Source organism: Phalacrocorax carbo, chromosome 6 (assembly GCF_963921805.1).
Source record: "Phalacrocorax carbo chromosome 6, bPhaCar2.1, whole genome shotgun sequence".
In the NCBI taxonomy this organism is placed as follows: domain Eukaryota; kingdom Metazoa; phylum Chordata; class Aves; order Suliformes; family Phalacrocoracidae; genus Phalacrocorax; species Phalacrocorax carbo.
In genome coordinates, this window is record NC_087518.1 from 29,346,483 (window position 1) to 29,374,153 (window position 27,671).

Sequence of the window (27,671 nt, forward strand, 5' to 3'; positions counted from 1 at the left end):
ATGGCACACTGTATCTTTAAGGTATGCATTTTATATAGAATCCTCATTGTTCATAAACTAGTGAAAACCAAACACTAAATACGCAGCTTCTAGTGGTATATTATGTGGTCTCAAAAAAAACATAAATTAAAATATAGCGAGTTCACCACTCAACACAATTATACATTGACAGTCTAAAAATTTGAATTCTCTGCTTATCCACTGAACAAAGAACTGCAATGTAAAATTTTCATTCATTCCTACTAACACATACTACTCTTAAGTCAGAGGTTCATGCTAAGGGAGGGGAGGGTGATTTTAACTCTGTATCTGTTCAGCCTTACAATCAAAAGCTGTATGGATCTCAGCACAAATTTACTGGCTGGCCACAGGAAAAACTAAGCTGTTTTCTCTAGCTTCTTTCCCACATTGTGTGATCAAAAATGTACACAGAGCTGCATAAAGACCTCAGTACTGCGATAAAAGCTATACTTCAGCTCCCACTTCTTATTTCAGGTATCAAGGCAGGATAAACAAATTGAACTGTCACCCCATTCACACTAGTTAACTCTCTGAGTCTGTATGTTTTTCAAAGGGTTTGACTACAATACCTCCCAGGAGCACTGCCTCTAGCAGACAGCAGTGAGGAGGAGTGCACAAATTTGTCCTGGTATTCATTTCATTGAAATATTTAACTTCATTGAAATTCCTGTATTTACGAATATGAGCTAAAAATGTTTGTGGATACTTTGACATGCTAGTTACAAGCCAGCATTTTAAAGAGTCCTTTATGAAAAGCATAAAATGGTGAAATGGATCTATTTAGGCACAGATAATAATTCCTCAGATTTTTAAAAAACCTGTTGTGTAATAAAATAATGGGATTAAGAAAAAGGGAAGAAAGACTGCCTAGAAGCAATGTTCCATGAAGGTATATGAACAAGAGGTCCACGCAGAATCTGAAGTCCATGCAGCCAAGAATAACAGAACAGAACTTGATGAGATCATTTTGTTTAACATATTTTAAAGCCTACTGCCTAAGAGCAGCAAGACATCGGCAAGCATCTTCTCTTCATTTAATGTCAGAGATATGAAACACTTGTAATGTACAAGACCTGGAAGGTTTAGGGGTGGTCTCAAGGACCACCCACATATGCATCTTTACTACTACAAAATGATGAGCAGAAATTATCCCTGGCGGATTTTTGCCAGTCTCCAGAGTCATCATGAGAAAGTTCTACATTTACAGTTACAATGCTCAGCACTGCTATTTATAATAACAGCCAAAAAAAGAAACTTTAAATGCCTTGTTCTCAGTGATTTATTTTTAGACCTAAAAGATATTTTTCTGATTATGCCTCAAGGTGATTTTTGGTCTCTCACCTAAATAGGGTAAGAAAGAGGGAGAAAGACAGCTAGAGAGAAAAAAAAAAAGGTAGGCATCTGCTTAGCTTTACACATGGTGAAATCCTGGCCCTACTGCAATGTCCACCTTTGACTTCAGTACTGTGTGGTATTAACATTCAAATACATTTCAGCAACTGCTTTGTAATGAGTATCCATATATGCTGGAAGTTAATGTGAGAGGTAGTTACCAAAGCAGGTAAAATAATGAGGATAATAGCTGAACCTGATGTCTATGAAGTTATTAGAGGAAAAAGATCTTGAAAAAGAAAGCATGAACATAAACCAGGATGAGAAATTCATGTATGATGGCCTTGTTCCTGCAAGCATTTGGAAAGGGCACACCTATGAGTAAAAGTAACGGTGTTCAACTCAATGGTAGAATTACAATGTGAAAACAACCCTCAACTTTAAAATCTCTTGATTTTACAGTACTTGGTATTTTTATGTTAAGACAAGGAAGCCTTACCTGACATGTTTTTAAGAAAATTCTAATGAACAGAGTTAAATAAAAAATACTTTTGCTGCTAAGACATTTTCTACCTTTTTTTTTAAACACAAGATACTTACCATACTTCAAGAGACAATTCTAAAGTCATTTCTGTGACCTAAACAAGAAATATTCAAATATGGTTACACCACTTACAAAGGGAAAAAACCACAAACACACCTGGAACATGAACTATTACTGTCAGAATTTTAATTTAAATATATTTATTTTAAAGAAGGACATTTAAATATGAGTTTCTTTTCTGCAGATCTTTTTCTTTAAAAGCACACAATATGATTCCAAAATACACCACTACCACTGAATACAGTAGAAAATGCTACTAGGTGCTGCTAGGTCCTGACTTTAATTCATCAGGTCCCATTGTCTTGGCTTTCTTCCACTGACAATCACTTTTTGATAGTGCTATTCATCTTTGGCCTGAAGGGATCTAATTGTCTTCATGTTCTTATGGTCCTCTGTTTCTGCTGCCAGTCACAGTCTATCTGCCACTTGCTTCCTAGTTCACCAGGTAAACTTCATACTCAACTTGTATCTGAAACAGACTTGTAAGGCGTTGACTGCTCTGTGTTCTTCATGAGCCACCAAGTGTCTTTCCACAGTTAAATACTCTTAAATTATCAATCAGTAAGAGTGATTGCTTACAAGTTTCTGAAAGATGCAAGTAAACTAATAAATGTCACTACATAATGATTTCACTTGCAGACCACATAGAACTCCTGTACCCATAAGCTATGGGTCGGTCTCCTCTGCCTTTCATAGAGCACTTAAAGTCATTCCCTGCAGGTAAATGGTTAAAAGGTTAAAAAATTATTATTAAAGCACCAATTGCATTTGTTAGGCAAAATTCAAGAGTACAAGGTTGCTAGAACTAAGACAGAATGGACAGGCATTTTCATCTCCCAGAGCTCTCTCATATGCAATGGCCACCAATGCGCTGGTACAGCCTTGTAGACGTAACACACTCACACACGGCGTCTTGCTCACTCTGCCTCTAGCTATAAACAGAATATCCTCATTTGTGGAATGTGATCACTAGGAATGGAGCTAGAAGCCTCAGACTGAATGTTTGCTTGACACTTATACAGAGTAGTTAAGGGCATGGAAGTGCAAAGCTGCCTCTGGCCTCCCACATCCCACATACCTGCTGACGGGCCAGGTAAAACCTGGCATTCCACTCCTGCCCTCTGAAAGGGGAATTGTAAATGAGGTGGCGCATTAACAGGGTGGTGAGAAAAAGAAAAGGCAAAGAAATTACAAAGGGAGAACATGAAAAAACAGAGTGAAGAGTCATTTACAGAAATACTTCAAAGACATGGTAGTAATTACGTTATTCCAACACCTGTTATTACTAATTTAGAAAGCACTTCAGAAACCATGCAGTGATCAAATGGTTGAAAATGGTGTACGCACACGGTATTAAATAAACCCTTGAAGTGAAATGTTCCAACAGGGAAATAGCATGCCATTTTCTATACCTTATATGGATTGCCACAGAAATCTCAGGAATACATGTTGTGTATACAAATTGCCTACATTGGGCTCAACCTGACTTGATGTTCACTTACCATTTGCTTATAAATTTCAGAGTGTATTTGGCTTTTTTCACTGATTTTTTTTTCCTCCTGTGTATTCTACCAAGCTTTGCTGTGTGCTGATGAGAAGTTAAAGCACATCTGTCACGTGGCAAGGCCTTATATTATTGGCATGGGCTTTGTATACTGTGTTTTCAAAATTTATCCATCAGCTTTTTCTCACTACCTCACCTCATGCCTGGTAGAACCAGCCATCCGCAGCCAGCCCACACTCTAGAAGCCCAAGTTACTGAAACGCTTAGTGAAATAAATATGCAGAAACTTCAAAAAATGCATTAACTAAAAAATAAAAAGGTAAAAAACTATGAGGCCATCAAAATCCCAAACACCCTAAGGCTATGCCTAATTAAAGGAATATTTTTTATTATTTACTATATTTTTATATACAAAATAGTATATTTTATAGGTTTTTATAATTTAAAACAATCCTATTTATATGTAGGACTAAATATATATAAATAATATATATCATTAAATACTAACATAGTATATATTATTCAATAAACAAAGATGCTAAACCTTACATATGAAACTCTCCAATTTCCAATAAATAGGCCTTAACCAGTGATTTGCTATAATCGCACTTTTGAAGTTACATCACATGGAAAACAGCAGAGCTGTCACAAATCAAGACCTCTGATCATATAACAAACCATAGCCGAAAACAGAAATGGAGACAGTATTTATACATACAGTATATGCATACAATATATATGCATATAAAGATAATCAGATGTGATGGATATAACTAAAAGTACTGAATTATGTTCAGAATGGCCTTATGTTACTCTAATAAATGATAATATTTTAATACCTACAGAACAGCTCAATTACACACAGATTTAACAACAATTTCCAGGCAGACAATCCCTGCTAAACTGACTCCATCTGTTTTGTATACGTGTTTAAAGAGACTAATCCAATTGGGACTTGCCTTTTCTTAGAGCATTCACATCAGTGCTTTATTGCATGTTAACTAGGGCTGTGTTACAACAAGCCATTTACTGAAAGTGAAACATATAATAATAAAAGAATTTCCATCAGCTTTCCAGAAGCCACAGGCATCAGCAGCAGAGGTAATATACTGACCAGCAAAATCTGCGTAACCTCTTCTGCTCCCAAAGACCATTAAACTAAATTGAACCAAGTGGTGCAGAAACTGGTTTAGCAAGTGAAAGTTTGAAACTAGACTTTCAAAGAGGATTCTCTCAGAAGGGACACTAAGACATTCAGTGGCACTGCTTAATTCTCCTTTCAGCAGGACTGTGAGAAGATAACTACAGTGCCTTTAGGCCAGTACTCTCTGTTTAACCATGGCAAGAGTGAATGCTTAGAAAACAAACTTCCGAACAGGGTAAGAAGAGAACAATCCTCACTTGAGATCCTCCTGTGCCCCTACCCACATACTGTGGCTGAAAGGCTGTCACCCTTATCCCCTCCATGATATAGTCTAATCCCTTCTTGAATTCAAAACTTAGTTTTACATTAAGAAAACACATACATACATAGTACTGAGGCAGACTGGCAGGATCTTGGTTTTCCTTTCATCTAGGAACATGTACTTCTGAGGAGTACCAAGGGCAGGCCCAATGTTTTTCTTAACCTTCAACAAAGTGATTGAGGGAGTACTCTGCATAACATCAGCCTCAATGAGAGTCCTTAGGACACATCACTCGGCCTTTATAAGCACCATCCTCTATTGATTTGTGAAGATCAAACCAGAATGTGGCACAGAGAAAATTCAGACACCTGATAAAGGCGGTACATCCTGGTCTACACAACAGTTTAGGTGTCTCAGTTCAGGTGCTCTTTTAAGAACTTTCCATCATGTTCAAAGCTGCACCAACACAGTCAAAGCTATGAATGTTGCAACTTACGTTGTTGAAAGTTAACTGGACCTCCTTCTTCTCTCCCAGTTTCAGAGAAGATATAGGAAATGTGGATGTGCCAAGAGTCTCATCCATAACGTAGTTGGCATCCATCAAAGTAACCTAAAAAAGACACGAGTATTCAATTCTACTTCAGTAAATTCCTTTTTAATTCCATACAGCCTATGCCTAAAGTAAAAACAAAATTATGTGGAAAAGGAATAGGCCTAACCCAACCCAGTCAACGCCCAATGCCAACAGACATGTTCTTTTAAACAAGTTAAGTTCATGTATAGTGTAGGTGGCACCTTCAACACATTCAACTGAATGAGTATGACAGTATCATCTACAAAGCTTTTTTCATCAGAGCACATTTGTCAGTAAATCTCACCATTTTCTAAGCAGACATAATAACTTCAAATTATACATATAAAATATACAATTATTTCAAATTTCCAGTTAGTAAAACTTCACTATGGAGAAACTAATACAGTTTTAAATGTGATACACAAAAAAACCCCATGTTTTAGTGAAGATAGAAACTATACATCCCAGCCTTGTACCTACAGACCAAGGTTTTTATAACAATCATTTGGCAAAATGTGCAGCATTCCAAATTACACAAAGTCTTTCTCTATACCCAGCCAGATCTTCAAGTCTCTTCTCATATTCTCCATGTCAGAGCACATACCTTTTCAAAATGTGATGTTATTCAAAAATTTATGTGGATACCGCAGAACATTGTTCAATGCTTTTGCTCTAATCTACTTGGGTCTACATCTAGCAGACTTTTTTCTCAGTGGCAGCTTTCCAAGTTCTCAAGATATTCAGAATTAATTTCAAGTCACAATTTACATGGTTTCTATTAAATGAGTTCTCCAAACTCATTTGGCTTATGATTTTTTTGTGGAACTGTATCTTCTAAAATATCATATGTTTGCGGCTTGGACCATATCTTTTGCATAAAACAAATGGAATTATGATACAATCACTTGAATAACTAGTTGCTACATCTGGGTTCAGCCTCTTCTCAGCTATAAAGAATCTTCTTCATCCTGTGCCACAAGCAACCCTTTGAAATGATGAACTGCATTTTATGACAGAACTCATTACTTTAACAGCATCTACAGTCTTCTCTTTCCTTGCAGAACTTCATGCTCATTGCTGTAATCTCTGAGGGCTGTCTTTTAAAACCAACAGCAATAGCAAAAGCTTCTTAATGGGGATTCTGGAGAGCATATTTTACTTCAGAGTGAAAACTGCACTTGGGATAGAGTTAAAGATGTAGATTAAAATAATCTGAGGAGTTGAGATGATTGTGCAGTCTGTGAGATCTTGGGAATTCACAAAAAGGTTTTGGATAGGGAGGTGGTTTCAGATTTGAATTCTGACGCTGGACTCCATGCAGAATCCAAAGGCTCTGCTGGGCACTGAGGATGTGTATGACAATGGCAGAACGCAAACATCAGTTTTAACCTAAAGACTATGCCTTTCACGGTGAAGACAACATTTATCGTGAACAACACATATATGTGTATGCAAATATATATATCAACCAGGTCCACAATTAACCATTATCACATGGTATCTCCAGCTTTTGCAGGCAATTTTAATGGAATTTTATAGCATGTATGTCAGAGACAAGAGACAGCCTTTATTTATTGTAAAGATACATTTCCAAATTCTACTTCTAATCAATCTTATTGCATTCTGTTACAGGAAACAGACACTTGCAGAACCTGGCAGTATGCTATGGCCATACTGTTCTGGAAATCAACTGCATGCCAGCTCATAAAATCCTGTACTTCATAATGACTGCATAAAACCATACTAAAAACTGAGAAACACCTTACAAAATGTTAGACAAATTACAAAAGATGTTTTAGTAACTGGGGGTTCTCACCCTCGTGGGAAATGAGCTAGTCACATTGTTACCACAGAAGGAAGTCAATGACCCAGGCCTCCACATGGTCAAAAATATCTGAGATCATGTAACAGTAAGAAAGTAATGACTTGCCAGCATCTCAACTTCTTCACATCAGAATGCATAAAGATACAGAGAGTAAGAGGTGTGACTGTTCCCAAGAAGGCAGCAAGTAAGCCATTGGCTACTGTTTGTGACTAATAATTATAATTTTAAAATCCTTGAACAAAATTTTGTACTCAACAAATTTATACATTACCAGGGAAGCTGCCTAAGTGTACCTACAAGCAGAATCTGACCCAGTCTTTATACAATGACAGTAAAACCAAGACTTTAACTATTATTTGCTATTCCTCAGTTTACCATCTTTTGAAGATCATCAATTGTTTAGCCAGCCATAGTTCCTGCAGATCGTCCAAAAAAAGCACAAGATCTGCAAAGAGACAGGTAAAAGTCTCTGTCCCAGGCCTTCTGTTAGAATCCACAAAGGCTTTATCAGGCAAAATCGAATCAATTTTTAGTTCCCATACTGCAACAAAGACAGCTGATGAACCAAAGTTGTTCTTTTCTTCCTCCTAGTTCCACAAATGCTTTCTTACAAAGCAGTCAGAATCACTCCATTCCTCTTTCTAATTCCTGCTCTCTACTTGCCTGCCTTGTCATTAGAAAGCAAGCACTAAGTTAGAAATTTCACACTTTTCTCAAGTTTCACATGGCAGTTTGCATGTCTACAACCAAAACATTTATTAAGAATCAACTCAGGTGACAGTTGCACCTGACTAGCTGGTGGAAGCTATTTTGGGTAACCTGCTTTCTGCAAAACTGTAGTGAAGTTACTGTGAATTCCCTAACATTGTTGTCTCTTGTGCAGGATGCATATGATAGTTCTTCATGCTCCATTCAGCTGATCATGGGATTCTTCCTCCCCGAACTGCAGAACCTACCCTCCTCCCCAGGAACACAGGGAGCCTTGTAGGAAGCACAATTCAATTTTCAGATCTTGACCAGATTAGCCCCAAGAGATTATGGTGACTAGTTCAATGAAAAGCTTCACAACCTCTGACAACAATTGACAGTTGACCAATTTAGACTGAAACTCCATAAGCTTGGGTCAGAAGACTTCACATGTTCAGGCCATCCCCTGTGAAGAATCAAGCTAACAAAGGACTACAGATAACCTTAAACGCTTGCCATACTCACTTATAAAATGGTTACACTTAACACTCACCTTTTGTACACAACCCAGAAAGGCTTAACATACTGAGACTTAAGGGTGGCTTAGTCAACAAGCTTGCCCCTGGAATAAGAGTACCCAAAACGTCACTCGGCGGGCCACTCGGCCCTTGGTCCCAGGCGTAGTGGAGACAGCAGAATCAACCTTCTGCTTCCTGTCTCCTCAGGGAGAAGCAGGGAATGGGCAGAGACTTGACGTTACCCGCCCTCCCCCCCCCCCCCCCCCCGCCCCGTTCACTGCCCATAATAGTTGAATCGGTGCTGGAAGCAGGGAGAAAATAATTTATGGCTGATTAGAAAAATAGGAAGCTACTAGCCCTCAGGAGCAGTCCGAGAGATTAGTTACAGGCTACTCACAATAACTCTCAATGCTACTCCTTGAATAATACAATTTATTCAACACCTCTTGCTTAGCACCAAGCCTAAAGGCAAAAACCAGCCTTTAATGTTTTAAAAAAAGTTGTAATCTTGAGAAATCAGATGCCATACACATATAAGCTACTGTTATTTTAACCCTCCAGACATTGTAGAACTTCCGTTTTCACAGATGCAGCTCAGCCATGTGATTTACCTCAAGAATATTCTCTTGGTTGGGGTCCAGAATGAACTCAAAGGTCTCATTCCACACAGGATTCACATCGTTATTGAAATGTTTTGTTCTCTTCCTGCAATCAGGGGCAGATGGGATGAACAGCTCGACATAGGGATCTGGAGTGTCAACTACAGAGCAAAACCGATGTTCAAGTTAGATAAAACTAAAGTTTGGGTTCTAATAATCAATACAATTATGTGAAACCACAGACCACCTCATGGTCTACGACAGAAAAATATTAAATTATATAAATTACATATATACAATGTCATGACCAATACAATGATATTAACAATCTCCCCAAAAGAAACAGACTTTATACTTTTAAAAGGGAAGGAGAAAAGCCTGGAACAAACAGAATGGCACTGGGACTGATTCACGTTTACTGGAAATAATTATTTTTAAAAGCTCTTGCCCCCTCTTCTCCTTCTAGAGTTTAATTACTTTGGCTTGTGTCACAGAAGTAAGTATTCCACAAAAACAGTCTTCAGTTAATAACAAAAACAAGCAGCTTGGTATACAGTTTTGGATCCTCTTTCACCTTTGGTGCTTTGGCAATCATAAGGGAAATCAGTCAAGCCGCTTACGTACTGCTAAACACAGCGTAAGGAGTGCTGTTCAAATCTGAAGCCACCGCAATCACCAGAACTTTGTGGAGGTCACCACAGAATCAAGATCTTATTTACACAGCATATTTCAATAAAAACTGCACAGAACAGTAGCTGAAAATATAGAAACATATGCCAACTAGAGCTAATCAGAATTATCAGTTGGAGGATAATATATGTTGACAAAACTCATCTGATGTGTCTAATAATAGCCATTCCTGAGAGCAAAGAATGCATTGCTGTCAGTCCTAAAAACCCCACCTTTCGCACTGGTTAAAGCATGTAAATTTTTTTTGTCCAATGAGGTTTCTTCTGTCCAATGAGATTTTTTTTCTGTCAAATTGGGCCAAGGTTGATGTAGCCCTTTACAGATTTCTCTAAAACATTGCTCAGATGCTTCACAGGAAAGCATGGAAAGGTATTTCTGTGGTTTTGGTGATCATGAAAAGCCACCTGCTCTGCTGTGGTAAAACATGCATATCCTTCCAGCATCCTTTCTTCAAGGTCTGTCCTCTGCTTTAGTGAAACATTTGCAAGCAAATAGAATACCCGCTACAAACAAGAATCTTTGCCTTAAAGGTCTCTTTTTGAAAGAGATTAAAATCCATTGCTAGGCAAAACAGGTCTGAACATTCCTCCTTGTACACACTTTAAGTCTAAAGATAGTTTTTCAACAAAGCCAAATGTTTTCAGAGTCTTGGATTTCAATAAAACATCATCAGTGAGATTGCTGAGGTCCAGAACCACATGGTCACTTCAGCTGGAAGGACGAAAAGGGCAAAACAAAAAAGTTTGACACTTCCAAATGGGAATTGATCATCTTGCGGGGGAATAAAAAAAACCAACCAAGCAAGCAACCAAAAAAAGGCTTTTTGAAACCACTCAGGAGGTTCTGTATGTGTACCAGGGCAGAACAGAATCAAAACAAAACATTTGGCCTCTTGGCAATTCTAGCAGGGAACATCAGCCAGACCTAACACACCTTCAGATGCCCTTGCCAAACACAAAAGATACTGAACTTACCCACAAAGAACTTCAAATAGCTCTGTAGATGCGGAATAACATGGAATAACACAAACATGCTTTGTATTAAGTATTCCTCTAACTAGGGTAACTTTAGGGACAGTAAACAAACCTCCTCTTAGACTCACGCTCCCTCAATTAAAATTTTGTATGTAAGTAGACTTTGTGATTCAAATATTTTTTACTCATTCAAAATTATTTTTCTTTTTGTTACTTGTATCTGCTGCACCTAGGGTCTGAGATTTTGAGGAGATGAGGAGAGGATACTGCATGCTCCTCTTAATTTCAGTTTAAAACTGGAAGGTTGGCTATTGCTTTTCTTAAGGAAGTTAGAATGGATTAACTCTTCATGCTAGAATTAAATTAATTGGACTGCTACAACACTCCCCAGAACTTCTTAGGAAGTTCTGCACTGTGCTTTATATCTGTTGGGCTTTGCTAACTGCCATGATTTGGCAGGTCACACTGCTATCTGTATAATTAACAAGCAGCTATTTAAGGTTGGGGATCAGTGTGGAAAGCCTTTAAATAGCAATCTTTATTAGCTCCTAAGAATGCATGTCTGATCTTGTCTCTTATTTAAAGTCAGGGGAACAGGGGGATCAACCCCCAAGTGTTTTTTAAATGTTTTCTCACTGGCAGATGTAACGAATTGCCAACTTTTACTGAATACATTAGCTCCCTTGAATTACTACACAAAATTGTGCCAGAAAGAAGGGAATCAAGGCCCCTTGAATATCTACCAAAATCAGCAGTGACAAGATCTCATCTGATAAGTCTGGACATCTAGCACTACTTTGGCAATAAACTCTACAAACTTGTTCTGCCAAGGAACTGAACTTGCCTACAGAAGCTTGGTTTTTAACCAAAATACTGGTGCTGAACAGTGTTCTGGGCAAAAATGGCAATGCTTCCTTTTCCATTCAATTTTTTTATGTGATTATGTGATCAGCTCTAAGTCAGAAAAGTCCAGTTTTTTTCTTTTAAACACAAAAAGCAAATGGTTTCCTATCTGTATTCAAAATCCCGAAGCATGTGGGAACCCCATACCGCTGCAGAGCTGGCATACAGATGCCATCACTAACTTCCTATCAGTCTCCAAATAAGTGTTGAAGCAGAAATGAAACCCAAGGCACAGAACAACTAAAATTAGAAAAATCAGTCTTTGTAAGTCAGTATTGCCAAGTCACCCCCTCACTCCCTGCCCTTATTATCTTTTTTAATCCAAGGTAAAGAGTTAATCATCTGCCCATTCATGTTTCAAAGTTTATTTTGTGCTATTTTCAATTAAGAAAATGAAAATCAATTCTTTTATAACTTCCTTCTTCAGATGAAGAGGAAAATTACTGGAAGATTGTGTGCTCTGATTAAGATGTTGCTTTAAGCTATACTAGAGTAATCAAAATCTTATTCCTCATTATTGGTTGGGGACCAAAAACTAGCTACGAGAAATCTGGCATGTAACAACAATAGTATTCACTTAATGTATTTCAAAACAAACTTATCAAACACAGATAAAACAGACAGCATGTGCATCCTTTTGCATGGATGTATTTATTTCTGTTTGTGTTTTTGTTAGTTGATTTGCCAGGTACAGTTCTGAAAAAAACTAATCTGAAAATGTAAGTGAAAGGTAGCTCGACCACTGCTGTTATCTATATTTCGTTTTTAAAAGGAAGCATCTTTATTAAGTTGTTTACAGGTGAAAAGCTGATGTCTTGTGAGTGTAATCAGCACAAGAGAATTATCTATATAGAGGACAACACTGTCATGGAATTGCTTTTTTATTTTAGCAACCTACTTGAAACACCAACCACAGACTTTTCAAAAGAAGCAATGTATAAGAATTTGTACTTCTTCCTCAAGACACTTCTGAAGAAAAAGTTTCTATACAGCTCATCTAGACTCTGGGCTATTCTTTGTGCAAGCATTCTTGCATGACTCCTCCATTATCTGTGGGCTAGCTATCTGCAGTGCATCTCAACTTTTTAATGTAGGTAACATTTGGAAGTTTTGCACGTGGAAAACTTGGAAGGTTTGCAAATGGACACATGCATTACCATAAGACAGTAACTGTAAGGCATGATTCCATATTCCTCTCTTCCTCGCACTCTTCGAGTATTTACAGTAAGTGCCTCAACATGCACACAACTAAAATGTCATACTTCTTCCAGTGTCAAAGAGCTTTATATATAACAGCATAGATAATGCTCTGGAATAGAGATGCCAGACTCCATTAGTATTTTTCAAGAAAAAATGGGTATGAACAGATAATTAAGTACAAGCGTATCTAAAACCCCACCTTTACACTAAAAAATAAAATTAAGAGTTTCAGCATTGATGTCAATGGAATTAACAGAGGGTCCTGCAACTAGCATCTTATACATAGATGAATTATAAAGGTAACTAACAAAATGTTCGTAATAATCCTTTTGTGAGATTTATAGCATCCACCAAATCTCCAGGGCTTGAAGACAGATATCCAGTAACAAAAGCAGAGTCAGAATCTAAACTGTTATTTTTAAACACACTGGCTTAAGAAATGTCTGAGAGGTAGGAAGTAAGGATTCAATGACTTTTCCTCATTTGATTTATCTCCTGGTTAAGTAATTGCTATAGAATTCTATCTCTAAATTACATTATGAATCATGAAGTGAAACACACAATGGACAGTAATTAAGATCAATCATTTTCACATTAAAAATGAGTAATGCTTTAAGCAATCTGTCTATTAAAGAAACCTGTAAAATTTTCTACAATGACTGGAGACCCTTTGATCTTATGTTACTAATTTGGTGAGATGACTGTCAACAGACTCTCATATTAACAGAATTAATATTTCAGGTATATAATTTATATTTCAGTCATTCCAATTTCAATTATTTCAATAGCATAATAGACATAAAGAAACTATAGAAAGCCTCTTCAAATACAAAATACCAAGGATGAAGCCAGTACATAATACATTAAAATTTATCTCATTTGTCCATCAAAAGTTGAAAGAAATGTAAAGTTCTTGAAGTATTCCAAAATCTGGTTTGCTACAAAAAAAATTCCACACCATAAGAATTTGTCCTTTTTTTTCCACGAGCATGTCATAAACACTGATGTCCATAATAGACATTAAACAAAACTATAATAACTTTAATTTCACAGAATCTCAGAATGGTGGGGATTGGAAGGTACCTCTGGAGATCATCTTATCCAACCTCCCTGTTTGAGCAGGGACACCTAAAGCAGGGGGCACAGGAGCCTGGAGGTGGCTCCAGGCAGGTTTTGAATATTTCCAGAGAAGGAGACTCTGCAACCTCCCTGGGCAGCCTGTTCCAGTGCTCTGTCACCCTCTAAGAAGTTTTTCCTCATATTGAGGTGGAACTTCCTCCGTTCCAATTTGCGCCCATTGCCCCTTGTCCTGTCATTGGGCACCACTGAAAAGAGTCTGGCCTCATCCTCTTTACACCCACCATTTAGATATTTAGAAGCACTGATGAGATTCCCCCTCAGCCTCCTCTAGGCTAAACAAACCCAGGTCTCTCAGCCTTTCCTCAGAAGAGAGATGCTCCAGTCCCCTGCATATAATTCAGTTCATTCATTCACCATTATAGAAAGTAAATCTGAGTCCAGAATTTTTGGACCCATGATCTCCAGATTCCACACTTATGCAATTACAGGAATATTCCAGCAAGTACATGGCAGAACTTCCTTCAAGAGCTATGTTTGCTTGGTTCATTGGAGTTTTTTGCCTTCTGGTTAACCAATGCCCTCCATGATTACATGCAACCCCATTCATAAAACCTTACTAGGTCCCGAATTACTATCTGTATCTACTTTCCACCATTTTTTTGGCTTAGTGCACTACAGCACAACTTGGTTAGCATGAAGTTACATGCAGCTGAGCAGCTTGACTGAGGCCAAGCTAATAACGGGAATTGATGGACTACCTCCCTCTCCTCTGAGGGGATGGAAGGAAGATAAAAAATGTGAGCTGTGCCTTATGCACAAGCGGTTCTGGCTGGGGAAGGGAGTTCAAGCAGGCTGTGCAGCGCATACTCACTGCTGTCTGGCTGTAGGGGTCTGCTGAATTTTATGAAAGTTATGAAACCTACCATTTCCCTAGGGAAACCCGAAGCAGGGAGCACAACAGTATTTTCAACAGGTGGAATGTTAGCTAGTACCAACCACAGTAAACCAGCATGTCACGAGCTAGAATCATAGAATGGTTTGGGTTGGAAGGGACCTTCAGAGGTCATCTAGTCCAACCCCCCTGCAGTGAGCAGGGACATCTTCAACTAGATCAGGCTGCTCAGAGCCCCATCCAGCCTGGCCTTGAATGTTTCTAGAGATGGGGCCTCCACCACCTCTCTGGGCAACCTGTTCCAGCACTTCACCACCCTCATTTTAAGAAATTTCTTCCTTATATCCGGTCTAAATCTACCCTCCTTTAGTTTAAAACCATTACCACTTGTCCTGTCGCAAGGATGAGCTACATGAGTTTCTTCCTAGGCCAAAAACATAGTTTTGGTGTGTATTTTAAAATAATGACTGAATTTTTATTTAAATAGTGAATTTTACAGGGCTCACTGGACAATATGCTTCACAGTGGCATGGAAATATGATTTGATCTCTCTGCCACAGTCAGGTGAAAACACAATGAATTTTAAAATCATGGTTTTTTCCCAGTTTAATGTGATTTTCCAGTTTTTAAAAAAGGAATTATTTAAAAAGTACTTATCAATACTTGCCAAATATCAATAATTCCCAAATAATTAATATTCCCCAAACAACATATCCGCAAATATACGAATTCTTAGATTTAGCTTACCCTTGCTCTGCAGCACACTATTGAAAGGACAGACTAACTCAAGAGCCTAAAAAAAAAGTTGTTTCCTGTGTTCAGGAGAACATAAGCACCACTAATTGATTAATTAATTCAGTATCAGATGGGCAAGGAGGAACGGAAAAAAGGCAGGGCCACAAGGTCCCCCATACAGCAGCCAGCAATGCGACCTGGCTGTGTGATGGGATGGTGAAGACCCTGATTAGGCTGCTGAGTGCTCAGGGTAAGACATCAGTTTGGTACATCCTCCCTGTCAATTCATAGGCAACAAATAAGTATGCAGAGACCTTGCTGGCAGTGTGATTTTGGAAACCAAGTTCTCCTCCCACCTGAAGAGGTGGAGCCCGGGAATGCCGGGAGCAGAACTGGCTGTGTCAGGCTGCCACATACAAACGCATCTCGTCACTCTCTTAGGTAATCTTTGTGTTAAAAACTACTGCAGCTGCACAATCACAAGCCCTCCATTCAATACAATAATACTCTGCAGCAACTAACAGCAACAAGGTGGAACTTTGATCTGTCTTTTTAGATATGTTCTGAATCTCCATTTTCAAAGAGGACTGTAGCTGAGTCTACTATAAAGTCAGTCCTCCCATTCATTTGGTGCAGATACTTCTGAAAGGCTTCAAACAGATTCGAAGTCTAGCAGTAATACAGATGCTATACTAAGAGTCTGGAGACATGCCAGAAGGCCACATGGAACCTAAAATATCCAGGAGTACACAGAGACGGTATCAGTAAGGGGTCCTAAGGAGGAGGTGACAGGTTATTTTCTGCCTGTGTTGAAGGTACTATAGGGAATGCTAGGGCTCTTGGCCTTCATCTTCAAGAGGGATTTTGCAAAGGGGATGATGCAATGTGAGATTTCATGAGGAGAAGGTGACTACTAATGACTCCCAAAGCAGCAGCTATGCTCTGAGAAATCCTGTTATTGGGTAATACATTTATTAGAGATTATTAGTGCCTTTTATTACAGTGCTTTTCTTCTCCGGCATTACTTAAGTGAAGGAAAGAACTGAACTCCCAGCACAGGCTGTGCACTACCACCCAGTTTACTGGGGTGGGACACCACTAGCACTTTTGCTGATCCAGCCTTGAAAGGAAAAAAACCTAAACAAGTCAGCTGAACCCTTCAGTAGGTTCAAACTGAATTTATAGAAGTGCCAAGACCAAAAAAATATTCACTCTTCTATATTATCTGTACACTTCCCTATGCAGACAGACAGCAGTGAAAAGTGACTAAAACATTAGCTTGCAATAGCCCAGAGAAAAATCTGGCTTTCTAGTAGTGTGCCAGAATCTAAGGGGTTTGTGTGGGTTTTTTTAATTAATTGAAATGCCTAGTGCTCAAGAGCTTTTTCAGTGTTAAACTTGTGAAACGTTTCACTCTGCCAACAACGACACAAGCAGGAGAGAAGAAACAGGCGGCATAGCTGCCTAGTTCAGCAATAACTGTGGGTCCACAGCAAAGCCAGACCTGGGCAGTGATGGTGTGGTCTAGAGTAGGTTTAGGCATATCATCACATTCCTGGTAAATTACTGAAAACCCACAATATGACTTTTATTCCATGTTTATGTTCGCTAATGGAGTATAGATTATTCCTAGTCTGGCATAAAGTCTGCTAATACAAATTTAAACTGGCAACGTTTTCTGAATCCGCAGAACAAGTTTACACTGGATCTGTGTTTGGTATCATGAGGCTTTAGAGGTTTTGGTCTTCTACCAGCAGCCCTAGAGCTTGATTTATTAGACTGCTGAAGTGCAGCCTCCAGGCCTTTGAGTGAGAAGAGGCTCTTCCCTTTTTATTTCAAATGATTGTCAGGAACATTTTAAAAAGCTGGAGCTGTCCTAACTGGGCAGAACCATAGCTAAGTAAAGGCTCAGGTTGGCTACGTAAATATCACATCTTAGTAAAACCATCATCATTGCTACTGCAAGCAATTACAGGAAATTCATAAATAAAGTGACACCTGTGAACTGTGTCTGCCCCAACCTCGCTGCTCAGTCAGGTTATTACAGGCCTGAAGAATGGATTGCAAAGCACTTAGTCAGAACAGCATATGCACACCAACATTAACAGATCCATAAAGGGAAAAGGATGATTGTTCATGTGAGTTAATCTGTCCAGCTAAGCAGGACATAACCTAGCATTAAGCAGACATTCCCTGTATTTCAACTGCCCTATAACACTGCTGTCTGGACACTTTAACAGAGCATATTTTTTAGTGACAGGCTTTACACAAGTGTTTCTTTCCATAGCGATGAAGGTTAAATGATTTTTCCCCTCCTTTCAGAGTATATTCAGTCACAAATATATAAATTAGCACGTTTATTTATGCGTAAGAACTTTTCTTTAGTATAGACCGATATGTGGGACACTTATCCTACAAAATGCAAGTAACAAGAGGATGCTTCAAATCGCACTTTTAAAAACCCATTTTCAAAACATATTAGAAGTCATCTTCATGCAGTAGATAGCAACCTGTAGAACTCCTTATCAAAGGAGCCGTGGATGAGAAGACTTACGTGGATTCAAGGAAAACCAGTGAAGGCTACATCAGAAGCACATCCAGCTCAGAGAGTCCCTTACTGAAGACAGCTGAGTGCTTGGAGAAGATCAGAGGAAAGTTATCACATGCTTACCCTGTTCCTACTTTTCCTTTGTATCTGACTATGACTGATGTTCTTCCTGATTTGCCCTTAGGATCAGGCATTAGCCCAACCCTAACACAACTTCAAAGCCCTCCCTGGAAAGGGGGATGAGAAGAAAAGAAAGCGGGAAGAAATCAAATTATGAGAGGACAAATGGAATAAAAGGAGGGAGTCCCCTCCTAAATGGAAGGAGAGAAAGGCTCAAACTGGAGAAACAGTGGTGTCCACAACTCCCTGAAGGAGAGCCCCACCACAAAGTTCTGGCTGGAGACATGACAGCATATGAAACAGAAACAGGTCCCAGTCACCAACAACCTCCCTTCTGGGGCTGCAGTCAGTCACAACATGGCAAGGGAAGGGAGACAAGGAGGTCCTTCAACCAGAATATCAGGCAGGATAGATCCTTGGTCTAAGCCAGCATGACTGCTTTGATGTTATTACAGTGAAACAGAATAACAAGAAAGCCTTCCTCTAGTATGGCTACAAGCTTTCACTAACATTTTACAGAAGCAATCCCTGCCTCAGTAACTACATGGCAAGTGTTCAGAAGAGAGAATTTGGTTCTCTTCAAAAATATATTTTTGGAACTGGAAAGAGCAGCATTTTCTGGATCAGTTTCACTGTGGAACACACAAGCCTGTTTCCAACACAACTTTCACATCTCAGCACTGCTTCTGGCTAACCCTACAGCAGGGCAAAAATATTGCATGTGTCAAGGAAACTGAAATCTAGTCTACAACTGCCTCAGTGTTAGACCGAGATCTGCAGTAGGCATTTCCTGAGCAGTTGTTACTAGTGTTGTTCATTTTTGAAGATACACATCTTTTAAGGATACATGTTTCAGTCCCAGCCTATGGCTCTAGAGCCAGAGTGAGCTGCTACGGTTGGCGACAGAGCATGGATCGCTGCAGGACATGACCAACAGTAGGGCTGGTACAGGAGCTGTCAGGAAGAGTCAAATCAAAAGGGTTTGCTGAAGCCCACAGAGCTTGGTCATCCTGGGGCTCAGCTCCCCATCCAGGCCACCCTAGCACAGAATGAAGCAGCATGGGTCCAAATGGAACACTTCTTTCTCGTTCCTGTAAGATACTTCCAGCATTCCTCCTCTGCTTTGCTCTCTTAGACATACAGTACATCTTATGGCTCCTGGCCACGTGAGGATCTGCACGTGCAGCTTTTAGGACTTGGAAGATTGGCCAACTCTGACCTACTTTTTCCAGCTTGTTAGGCTGGGAAAGGGAGGTGTTTGGCTTGTTTTCCTCTTGAAGCTCCCTTGCAAATATCAGGTTCTGCTTCACAGCCATGCAGGAAGAGGATTATCTGATGACACTTCAAGAGTTAAATCAAGTATACTGTAGCTAAGTCAGGGTGCAAGACCACCGAGCTGTGATACAGAGAAGAGCTGGGTTAATCCCAAATGAGCTGCTGTAACACAGACTGTTCTGTCCCTGCTCTAACACAAGCAGGCAAATCTCCAGTTCCTTCCCTTTTAGCTAGCTCAGGTTTAAAATACCGCGTATGTATGCCTAAACTGAGCTAGACTACTGTGACTCTGGCTTTAAATGAGCCAGTTTCAACACCAAGACCTATGGCTGAAAGGGAACACTGGGTAAAAGCGTACAAAGAGAGAAATGGTGACTGAAACTGCACTGGACATCGCCTCCTCTTTTCCTTCACATTGCTGAAGCAGATCCTACGGCCAGGGCCAGGCTCATGATGCAGGCAGGAAAAAGTGAACACTGGTCCCACAAAATGCCACAGCTCCTCGTTCCCTTTAGAGATACAGGAGGCAACCTGGAAGCACATCAATGACACTGCCCCAGCAGAAGAGCACCTCCTAGACTTGTGGGGAATATCCCCTCCTGGTTGCAGCAGCATGAGCTAACCACATCAAGAGCCACTTACAGAAGCTGCTTTCCACCTCCATGTTAGCAAGTTTTGCAACCAGGCTTGAGCTCTGATGACAGGAATGCTCCCAATACTTTAACTTGCTTATCTGAGCATCCTAACTACAGTGGAAGTGCATCCTTTATTCCAACTGGGTGGACATAAACAGGGAGAGAAGCTGAGTACTAGTGGCACAAGCTATCCAAACTTTAAATGTTTTTATTTTTAAGAAAAGACTTTCCTTAAAATGCCTGGAATTACACTGTTAATTATCATAACATCCAAAGTAGATGAAGCAACTAAAAGCTGAAAATTCAAACCAGGATTAAGCAAGATTAATGACCATTAAGAGTAGAGTCATACAACTGGTTTCCTTTGTAGATGCTACCAATCGGTTTGAAAGCCTGTATACTTAAATAAAAACAGGTCTCTAAAGATGTAAGACAAATTTTACAGTGCCTCCTTTGGCCCAGTTTTCCATGAAGCCGCTTGAAAATCCAGAAGGCGACAGATCCTATGGAAAGAACCACCACAGTTTGCAAGCATTTCTCTGCCAGAACGCTGTAGTTTCAGCCTTGTCTTTTTCTGCAAGTTCTTGTACTGTCACAGATGTAAGGAAAGGCTCTACAGTATGGTGTGGTATCTGGAGTAGATTCAAAAGTAAACATCCACGATACAAAAACTCAATGGACTGAAGACAAGGTCTTTTCCAAAACCTCCAGTCAAAGAAGAGATTTTACAGGGTCTACTGACCCCTGCAACCAGCAGAGAGCTAAGCAATTAAGATAATTAAATCCTCACCAAAAACATACAGATTGTGAGATATTCCATCTTGTACTGAGTTCATGTGGGAGGTTTTGGGCAGCAGGGGGATAGGAGGGCTGCAGGGGTGGCCTCTGTGAGAAGATACCAGAAGCTGCCCCCACGCCGTAAGAAGCCAGTTTTAGCTGGCTCCAAGATTGACCAGCTGCTAGCCAAAGCTGAGCCCATCAGCAGCACTGATGGTACCTCTGTGATAACGTATTTAAGAAAGGATAAAAAAAAAACCCAGAGTGCAGCAGCCATAAAAGAAAATGTGAGAGAAGCAACTATGCAGATACCAAGTCAGTGAAGGAAGGGGAGGAGGTGCTCCAGCTGCCAGAGCAGAGATTCCCCCATAGTGATGCAGGTTATCCCCCTGAGCCCATGGAGGGCCATGGCAGAGTAGAGATCCACACTGAAGCCTGTGGAGGATCCCACACTGGAGCAGGCAGATGTGCCCTGAAGGACACCACAGCCTGTGTAGAGCCCATACAGGAGCAGATTCTTGGCAGGAGCTGTGGCTTATGGAGAAGAGACCATGCAGGAGCAGATTTTCTGGCAGGAACTGTAGCCCATGTGGGAACCATGCTGGGACAGTATGTTCCTGGAGGACTGTACCCCATGGAAAGGGGTACACGGTGGATCAGTTCTTGAAGGACTGCAGCCCATGGGAAGGACCCCCACAGGAGAAGGTCATGAAGGACTTTACACTGTGGGAGGGACATCATGCTGGAGCAGGGGAAAATTGTGAGGAGGAAGGAGTGACAGAGACGTATTATGAACTGACCAAAACCCCCATTCCCCATCCATCTGTGTTGCTTGAGGGGAGGATATAGAAGAGTCAGGAGTGAAGCTGAGCCTGGAAAGAAGGGAGGTATAGTGCGGAAGGGGTTTTTAGTTTTATTTCTAACTATCCTACTCTGTTACTATTAACTGGCAATAAATCCATTTCCTCAAATTGAGTCTGTTTTGCCCATGATGGTAATAGGTAAGTGATCTCCCTGTCCTCATCTTGACCCATGAGAGCTTTTCATCATATTTCCCCCCCTCATCCTGCTGATGGAGGGGGAGTGATAGAGCAGCTTGGTGGGCAACTGGCAGCCAGCCAAGGTCAGCCCATCACATATCTGCTGCAGTTGGTCATCTCATAAATCTTCCAACCTGTAAAAAGACTTAGCCAGAAGAGTTGAGCACAGCTATTAGAACAGCAGTCACTAAAACAGAGTTTAAATATTTGTAAAGATAAAGCTGCATTGACTGGATATTGATAGTACCATATCTAAAGTGTGAGAGTCACCTTGAAAGGGACACCATAGAATTAAAACAAGGAAAATAAAGGAAGCACTCCTAAAATGGCAACAGTAAGTGGTCAGGTACCTGCAATAACAGGCAGATACCTGAAATAAGAAGGGACTTGAATGAACTCCTGGGAAAGAGAGAGTCTGCTCTCAAAACTTACCCCACCTGGGTCATGTGTTCTTACAGCAATTCTGATTTTTCATCCCAACACACATTCACAGAATGACAAACTGGTGTAAGGAGACTAACTTCCTTCATATATGAAAAGCATTTGCATGGAAAATTTCTATGATGCAACTATTGCCATTTTCATTTATTTTGAGAGCTTTATCAGTGAGAAACAAAAGGAGCTACAGTAGCTTAGCTACTCAGATCCTGGTGTGACCCAGATTCAGATTTGATTGCTTGTCTTTGTCAGATCACGCTACAAAAATTTTAAAGCTTACAGAAACAATGGGAAACCTCAGCCAAATAAAATAAAAATAGAGGGCTGGAAGCTATCCTAGCGTCAGCTTTCTCTGTTGTTCCAGCCACCCAGATCAGCTAGGGCACTAAAAATACATCTTGAATCAGCAGTGCTGTGTGTGAACTGTTCACTCAAGGAAACATATTGCCTGTGGAAGTTACAGGGTAGTGGGCATCTACTACCTAGTTTTAAGGATGACACAACTATTTATGCTCTCCCATTAATTTAGAGCTCTAAAAGTCTTGAAAAACTTGCTTAAAATACTGCATATCTCCCCAGTCTAGGCTTGAGGAGACAGATGTTTGGATAACTATGCCAGAGAAGTCAGGCCCTCCATGCCCATCCACAGAGTTGGGGCACTGTGCACAATAGGCCTATCATCTAAAACTCCTTCAGTAGAGATAGACCTCAAATCCTTAACATGAAAAATATCACACGAACAGCAAAATTATAAGCCCTTCCACATATTTAATAAACATAGATCGACTCAGATCTTTCACAGCTATTCCAGAAAGTCTTGGAAAGACTGATATGGAAAAAAGAGCAAAACTTTATATAAAATCTCTCATGTTCCCCAGGACCTCCATCACCACCACAATGTAAATTACCTCTCTTACCCACAAAGCAGTCACTGCCTACACAAACTGGAGCAACAACAACAGAATAAATTAGGAAAAACCCACCAGAAGAGTCAAAAGCTCGGTAGCGTCCATCATGGGAGAGCAACAGTCAGGTACCCACCCCAACCAAGGCATCTCATATTATGCCCCTGTACTTTGCACTGGTGAGGCCACACCTCGAATCCTGTGTTCATTTATGGGCCCCTCACTACAAGAAGGACATTGAGGTGCTGGAGTGTGTCCAGAGAAGGGTAACAAAACTGGTGAAGGGTCTAGACAGCAGGTCTTATGAGGAGCAGCTGAGGGAACTGGGGGTGTTTAGCCTGGAGAAGAGGAGGCTGAGAGGAGCCCTTATCGCTTTCTACAACTACCTGAAAGGAGGTTGTAGCGAGGTGGGGGTTGGGCTCTTCTCCCAAGCAATAGAACAAGAGGAAATGCTTTCAAGCTGTGTCAAGGGAGGTTTAGATTGGATATTAGGAAAAATTTCTTTACTGAAGGAGTGGCCAGGTGTTGGAATAGGCTGCTGAGGGAGGCAGTGGAGTCACCATCCCTGACGGTATTTAAAAGACGTGTAGACATGGCACTTCAGGGCATGGTTTAGGAAGCATGGTAGCATTGGATTGATGGTTGGACTTGATGATCCTAGAGGTCTTTTCCAACCTTAATGATTTTATGATTGTATATAACACAGCCACACTCCCTGGTAGTGAAGCCTATCCTTGAAACCAGAAACCCAATGTAAAAATTCAGAAATTCTTTCAACAAGTTACAGTTTCAGCAAATCGGAAGACCAACCACCTCAAGGATTTGCATGGCTATAGTGTCCTCATACACACCTCTGGGGAAACCCATATGCTCAGTTACCTCTCTGAAATGCCTTTACACCAACGCATGCAGCATGGGGAATAAACAGGAGGAACCAGAGATCTATGTGCAGTCGCAGGGCCATCATCTCACTGCAATTACAGAGACATGGTGGATAGCTCGCATGACTGGAATGGGGTCATGGATGGCTACATACTTTTTAGGAAAGAAAGGCCAATAAGGTGAGGTGGGGGAGTTGCTCTTTATGTGAGGGAGCAACTGGACTGTATCAAGCTCTGCCTAGGGGTAGAGCAAGAACAAGTCGAGAGCTTGTTGGTAAAAATCAAGGGGCCGGCAAATATGGGTTTCACTGTTGTGAGCCTTTGCTACAGGGCACCTGATCAGGTAAAGGAAGTCAACAAGGCCTTCTACAGGCAGCTGGACATAGCCTCACAATTGCAGGCCCTGGTACATGTGGGGAACTTCAACCACCCTGTTATTTGCTGTGAAAGCAACACAGCGAGGCATGTGCAATCCAGGAGGTTCCTGCAGAGCATTGAGGATAACTTTTTTGACACAGCTGGAAGACCCAACAAGGTGAGATGTGCTGCTCGACCTTATCCTAACTAACAAAGAAGGTCTGGTTGAGGCTGTGAGGGTTGGGGGTAGCCTTGGCTGCAGCAACTATGAGATGGTTGAGTTTAGGATACTGCAAGGTAGAAGCAGGGCTATGAGTCAGGTTACAACCTTGGACTTCAAGAAAGCCCATTTTGGCCTCTTCAAAGACCTGCTGGGAGGAATCCCATGGGCTAGGGCTCTAAAAGGCAGGGGCATCCAAGAGAGCTGGTCAGTATTCAGGAGCGACTTCCTCCAAGCTCAAGATCAGTGCATCCCTGTGAGAAAGAAGTCAAGCAGAGGAGCCAGGAGACCAGCATGGATGACCAAAGAGCTTCTAGAAAAACTCAAATGGAAGAAGGAGGTTTACAGTATGTGGAAAAAGGGACCGGCCACTTGGGAAGAATATAGGAACGTTGTCAGGGTATGCAGAGATGCAACGAGGAAGGCTAAGGCCCACTTGGAATTAAATCTGGTGAGGGATGTTAAGGATAACAAGAGTTTTTTCAAATACATCAGTAGTAAAAGAAAAACTGGGGAAACTGGGCCTACTGCTGAATGAGGTGGGTGCCCTGGTGACACAGGAGGCAGTGAAGGCAGAGTTACTGAATGCCTTCTTTGCTTCAGTCTTTACTGCTAAGGCTGGCCCTCAGGCATCTTATCCCCCAGAGGTGAGAGACAAAAATCTGGAGAAAGGAGGACTTCCCCTTGGTTGAGGAGGATTGGGTCAGAGATCATTTAGGCAAACTGAATCCTCACAAATCCATGAGCCCCGATGGGATTCACCCACAAGTGCTGAGGGAACTGGCAGATATTCTTGCTGAGCCACTCTCCATCATCTTTGAAAGGTTGTGGAGGACGAGAGGGGTGCCCAAGGACTGGAGGGTTGCCAATGTCACTCTGGTCTTCAAAAAGGACAAGAAGGAGGACCTGAGGAACTACAGGCCAGTCAGCCTCACCTCCATCACTGGAAAGGTGATGGAACAGGTCATTCTGGAGGTCATCTCCAGGTATGCAGAGGAAAAGGTTATCAGAAGTAGTCAACATGGATTCATGAAGGGGAGATCATGCTTGACCAATAGTCTTCTATAGCATGACTGGCTGAGTAGATGGAGGGAGAGCAGTGGATGTTGTTTACCTTGACTTCAGCAAGGCTTTTGACACTGTCTCCCATAGCATCCTCATAGGTAAGTTTAGGAAGTGTGGGTTACGTGAGTGGACAGTGAGGTAGACAGAGAACTGGCCGAATGGCAGAGTTCAGAGAGTTGTGATCAATGGAGCAGAGTCTGGTTGGAGGTCTGTCACTAGTGGTGTTCCCTAGGGGTCTGTGCTGGGTCCAGTTCTGTTCAACATATTCATCAATGACCTGCAGAAAGGGATAGAGTGTAACCTCAGCAAGTTCACTGATGACACCAAGCTGGGAGGAGCGGCTGATACAGCAGAAGGCTGTGCTGCCATCTAATGAGACCTGGACAGGCTGGAGAGCTGGGCTAAGGGGAACCTCATGAAGTTCAACAAGAGCAAGTGCAAGGTCCTGCCCCTGGGGAGGAACAACCCCATGCACCAGTACAGGCTGGGGGTTGACCTGCTGGAAAGCAGCTCTGCTGAGAAGGACCTGGGAGTGCTGGTGGACAGCAAGCTGACCGTGAGCCAGTACTGTGCCCTTGTGGCCAAGGCCAAAGGTATCCTGGGATGCATTAAAAGGAGTGTGGCCAGCAGGCCGAGAGAGGTTATCCTCCCCCTCTACTCTGCCCTAGTGAGACCACATCTGGAGTACTGTGTCCTGTTTTGGGCCCCCCAGTTTAAGAAGGATGCAGAAATGCTTGAGCAAGTCCAGCAGAGAGCTACCAAGATGATCAGGGGACTGGAGCATCTCCCTTATGAGGAAAGGCTGAGAGTCCTGGGTTTGTTCAGCCTGGAGAAACGAAGACTGAGGTGGGATTTCATCAATACTTACAAATATCTAAATGGTGGGTGTAAAGAGGATGCTTCCAGGCTCTTTTCAATAGTGCCCAATGACAGCATGAGGGGCAATGGGCACAAGTTGGAACACAGGAAGTTCCACCTCAATATGAGAAAAAATTCTTTGAGGGTGACAGAGCACTGGAACAGGCTGCCCAGGGAGGTTGTGGAGTCTCCTTTCCTGGAGACATTCAAAACCTGCCTGGACATGGTCCTGTGCCCCCTGCTCTAGGTATACCTGCTCAAGCAAGGGGTCAGATGAGATTTTCTCCAGAGGTCCCTTCTGACCCCTACCATTCTGTGAAAACAAATATTTTTTAATATATACAGAGAGAGGGAGACTGACACAATCAACTGTTAAGACCCTCCACTGCTCAAAGCTTCATGCATCTGAAGTAATTAACATGTATACTGATTTGATCAAATAGCTTCCAGGCTCCAACACACCAAGATCTGTATATACATGGGAAATAAAAACATTTTTCATTTTCCCAAAGTAAAAACAGAAACAAATTATCTGTTTTTTTCTCTCCCCCCCCCCCCCGCCCCGCCCTGACTTCAGCGGATTTGCCAGGACTCCAAGAACAAACCCCAGGAACTTGGAAGCTCACTCAAAGATGCCCAAGACTGCAGGTGCCTCAGGCTATGGAGCACTCATAGCTGCCTCAGACAGGAAACCAAGCAGGTTTCAATGGCCCTTGAGCATAGTTCTGTCAGGTTTTATCAAAATTAAAAAGTTCTTCCCAAGCAGCATTTTGGTTTTGATGATTTGGTAAGATAAAGAGTTTTGTCTGGAAAAAAAATCCAATTACATTGATGGATAATATTTGGAATTTATACTACAGGACCATACTTGTCCTGGGGTAGGGAGGAGGTTGAAATAATGCCATGGTCTTCTGGCTTTCTTCACCCTTTATATACTCCCTTTAATACCATACCATGGGGTCCCCATTTCAATTCCCTTTCTTCCCTTCCTATGTTCCCCACACAGTC

At 41.2% G+C, this 27,671-nt stretch overlaps 1 protein-coding gene across 2 annotated transcripts in view; it reads right to left on the minus strand.

Moving 5' to 3' along the window:
• PLA2G4A (phospholipase A2 group IVA) overlaps nucleotides 1-27,671 on the minus strand; it is a 109,509-nt gene that overhangs the window by 39,985 nt on the left and 41,853 nt on the right. For both annotated transcript variants that reach the window (XM_064454358.1, XM_064454357.1), the window contains exons 5-7: nucleotides 9,083-9,231; nucleotides 5,364-5,477; nucleotides 1,954-1,991 (exon numbers count right to left, since the gene is read on the minus strand). In XM_064454358.1, coding sequence (XP_064310428.1) covers nucleotides 1,954-1,991; nucleotides 5,364-5,477; nucleotides 9,083-9,231 — 301 coding nt within the window. The remainder of the gene's footprint in view (nucleotides 1-1,953; nucleotides 1,992-5,363; nucleotides 5,478-9,082; nucleotides 9,232-27,671) is intronic.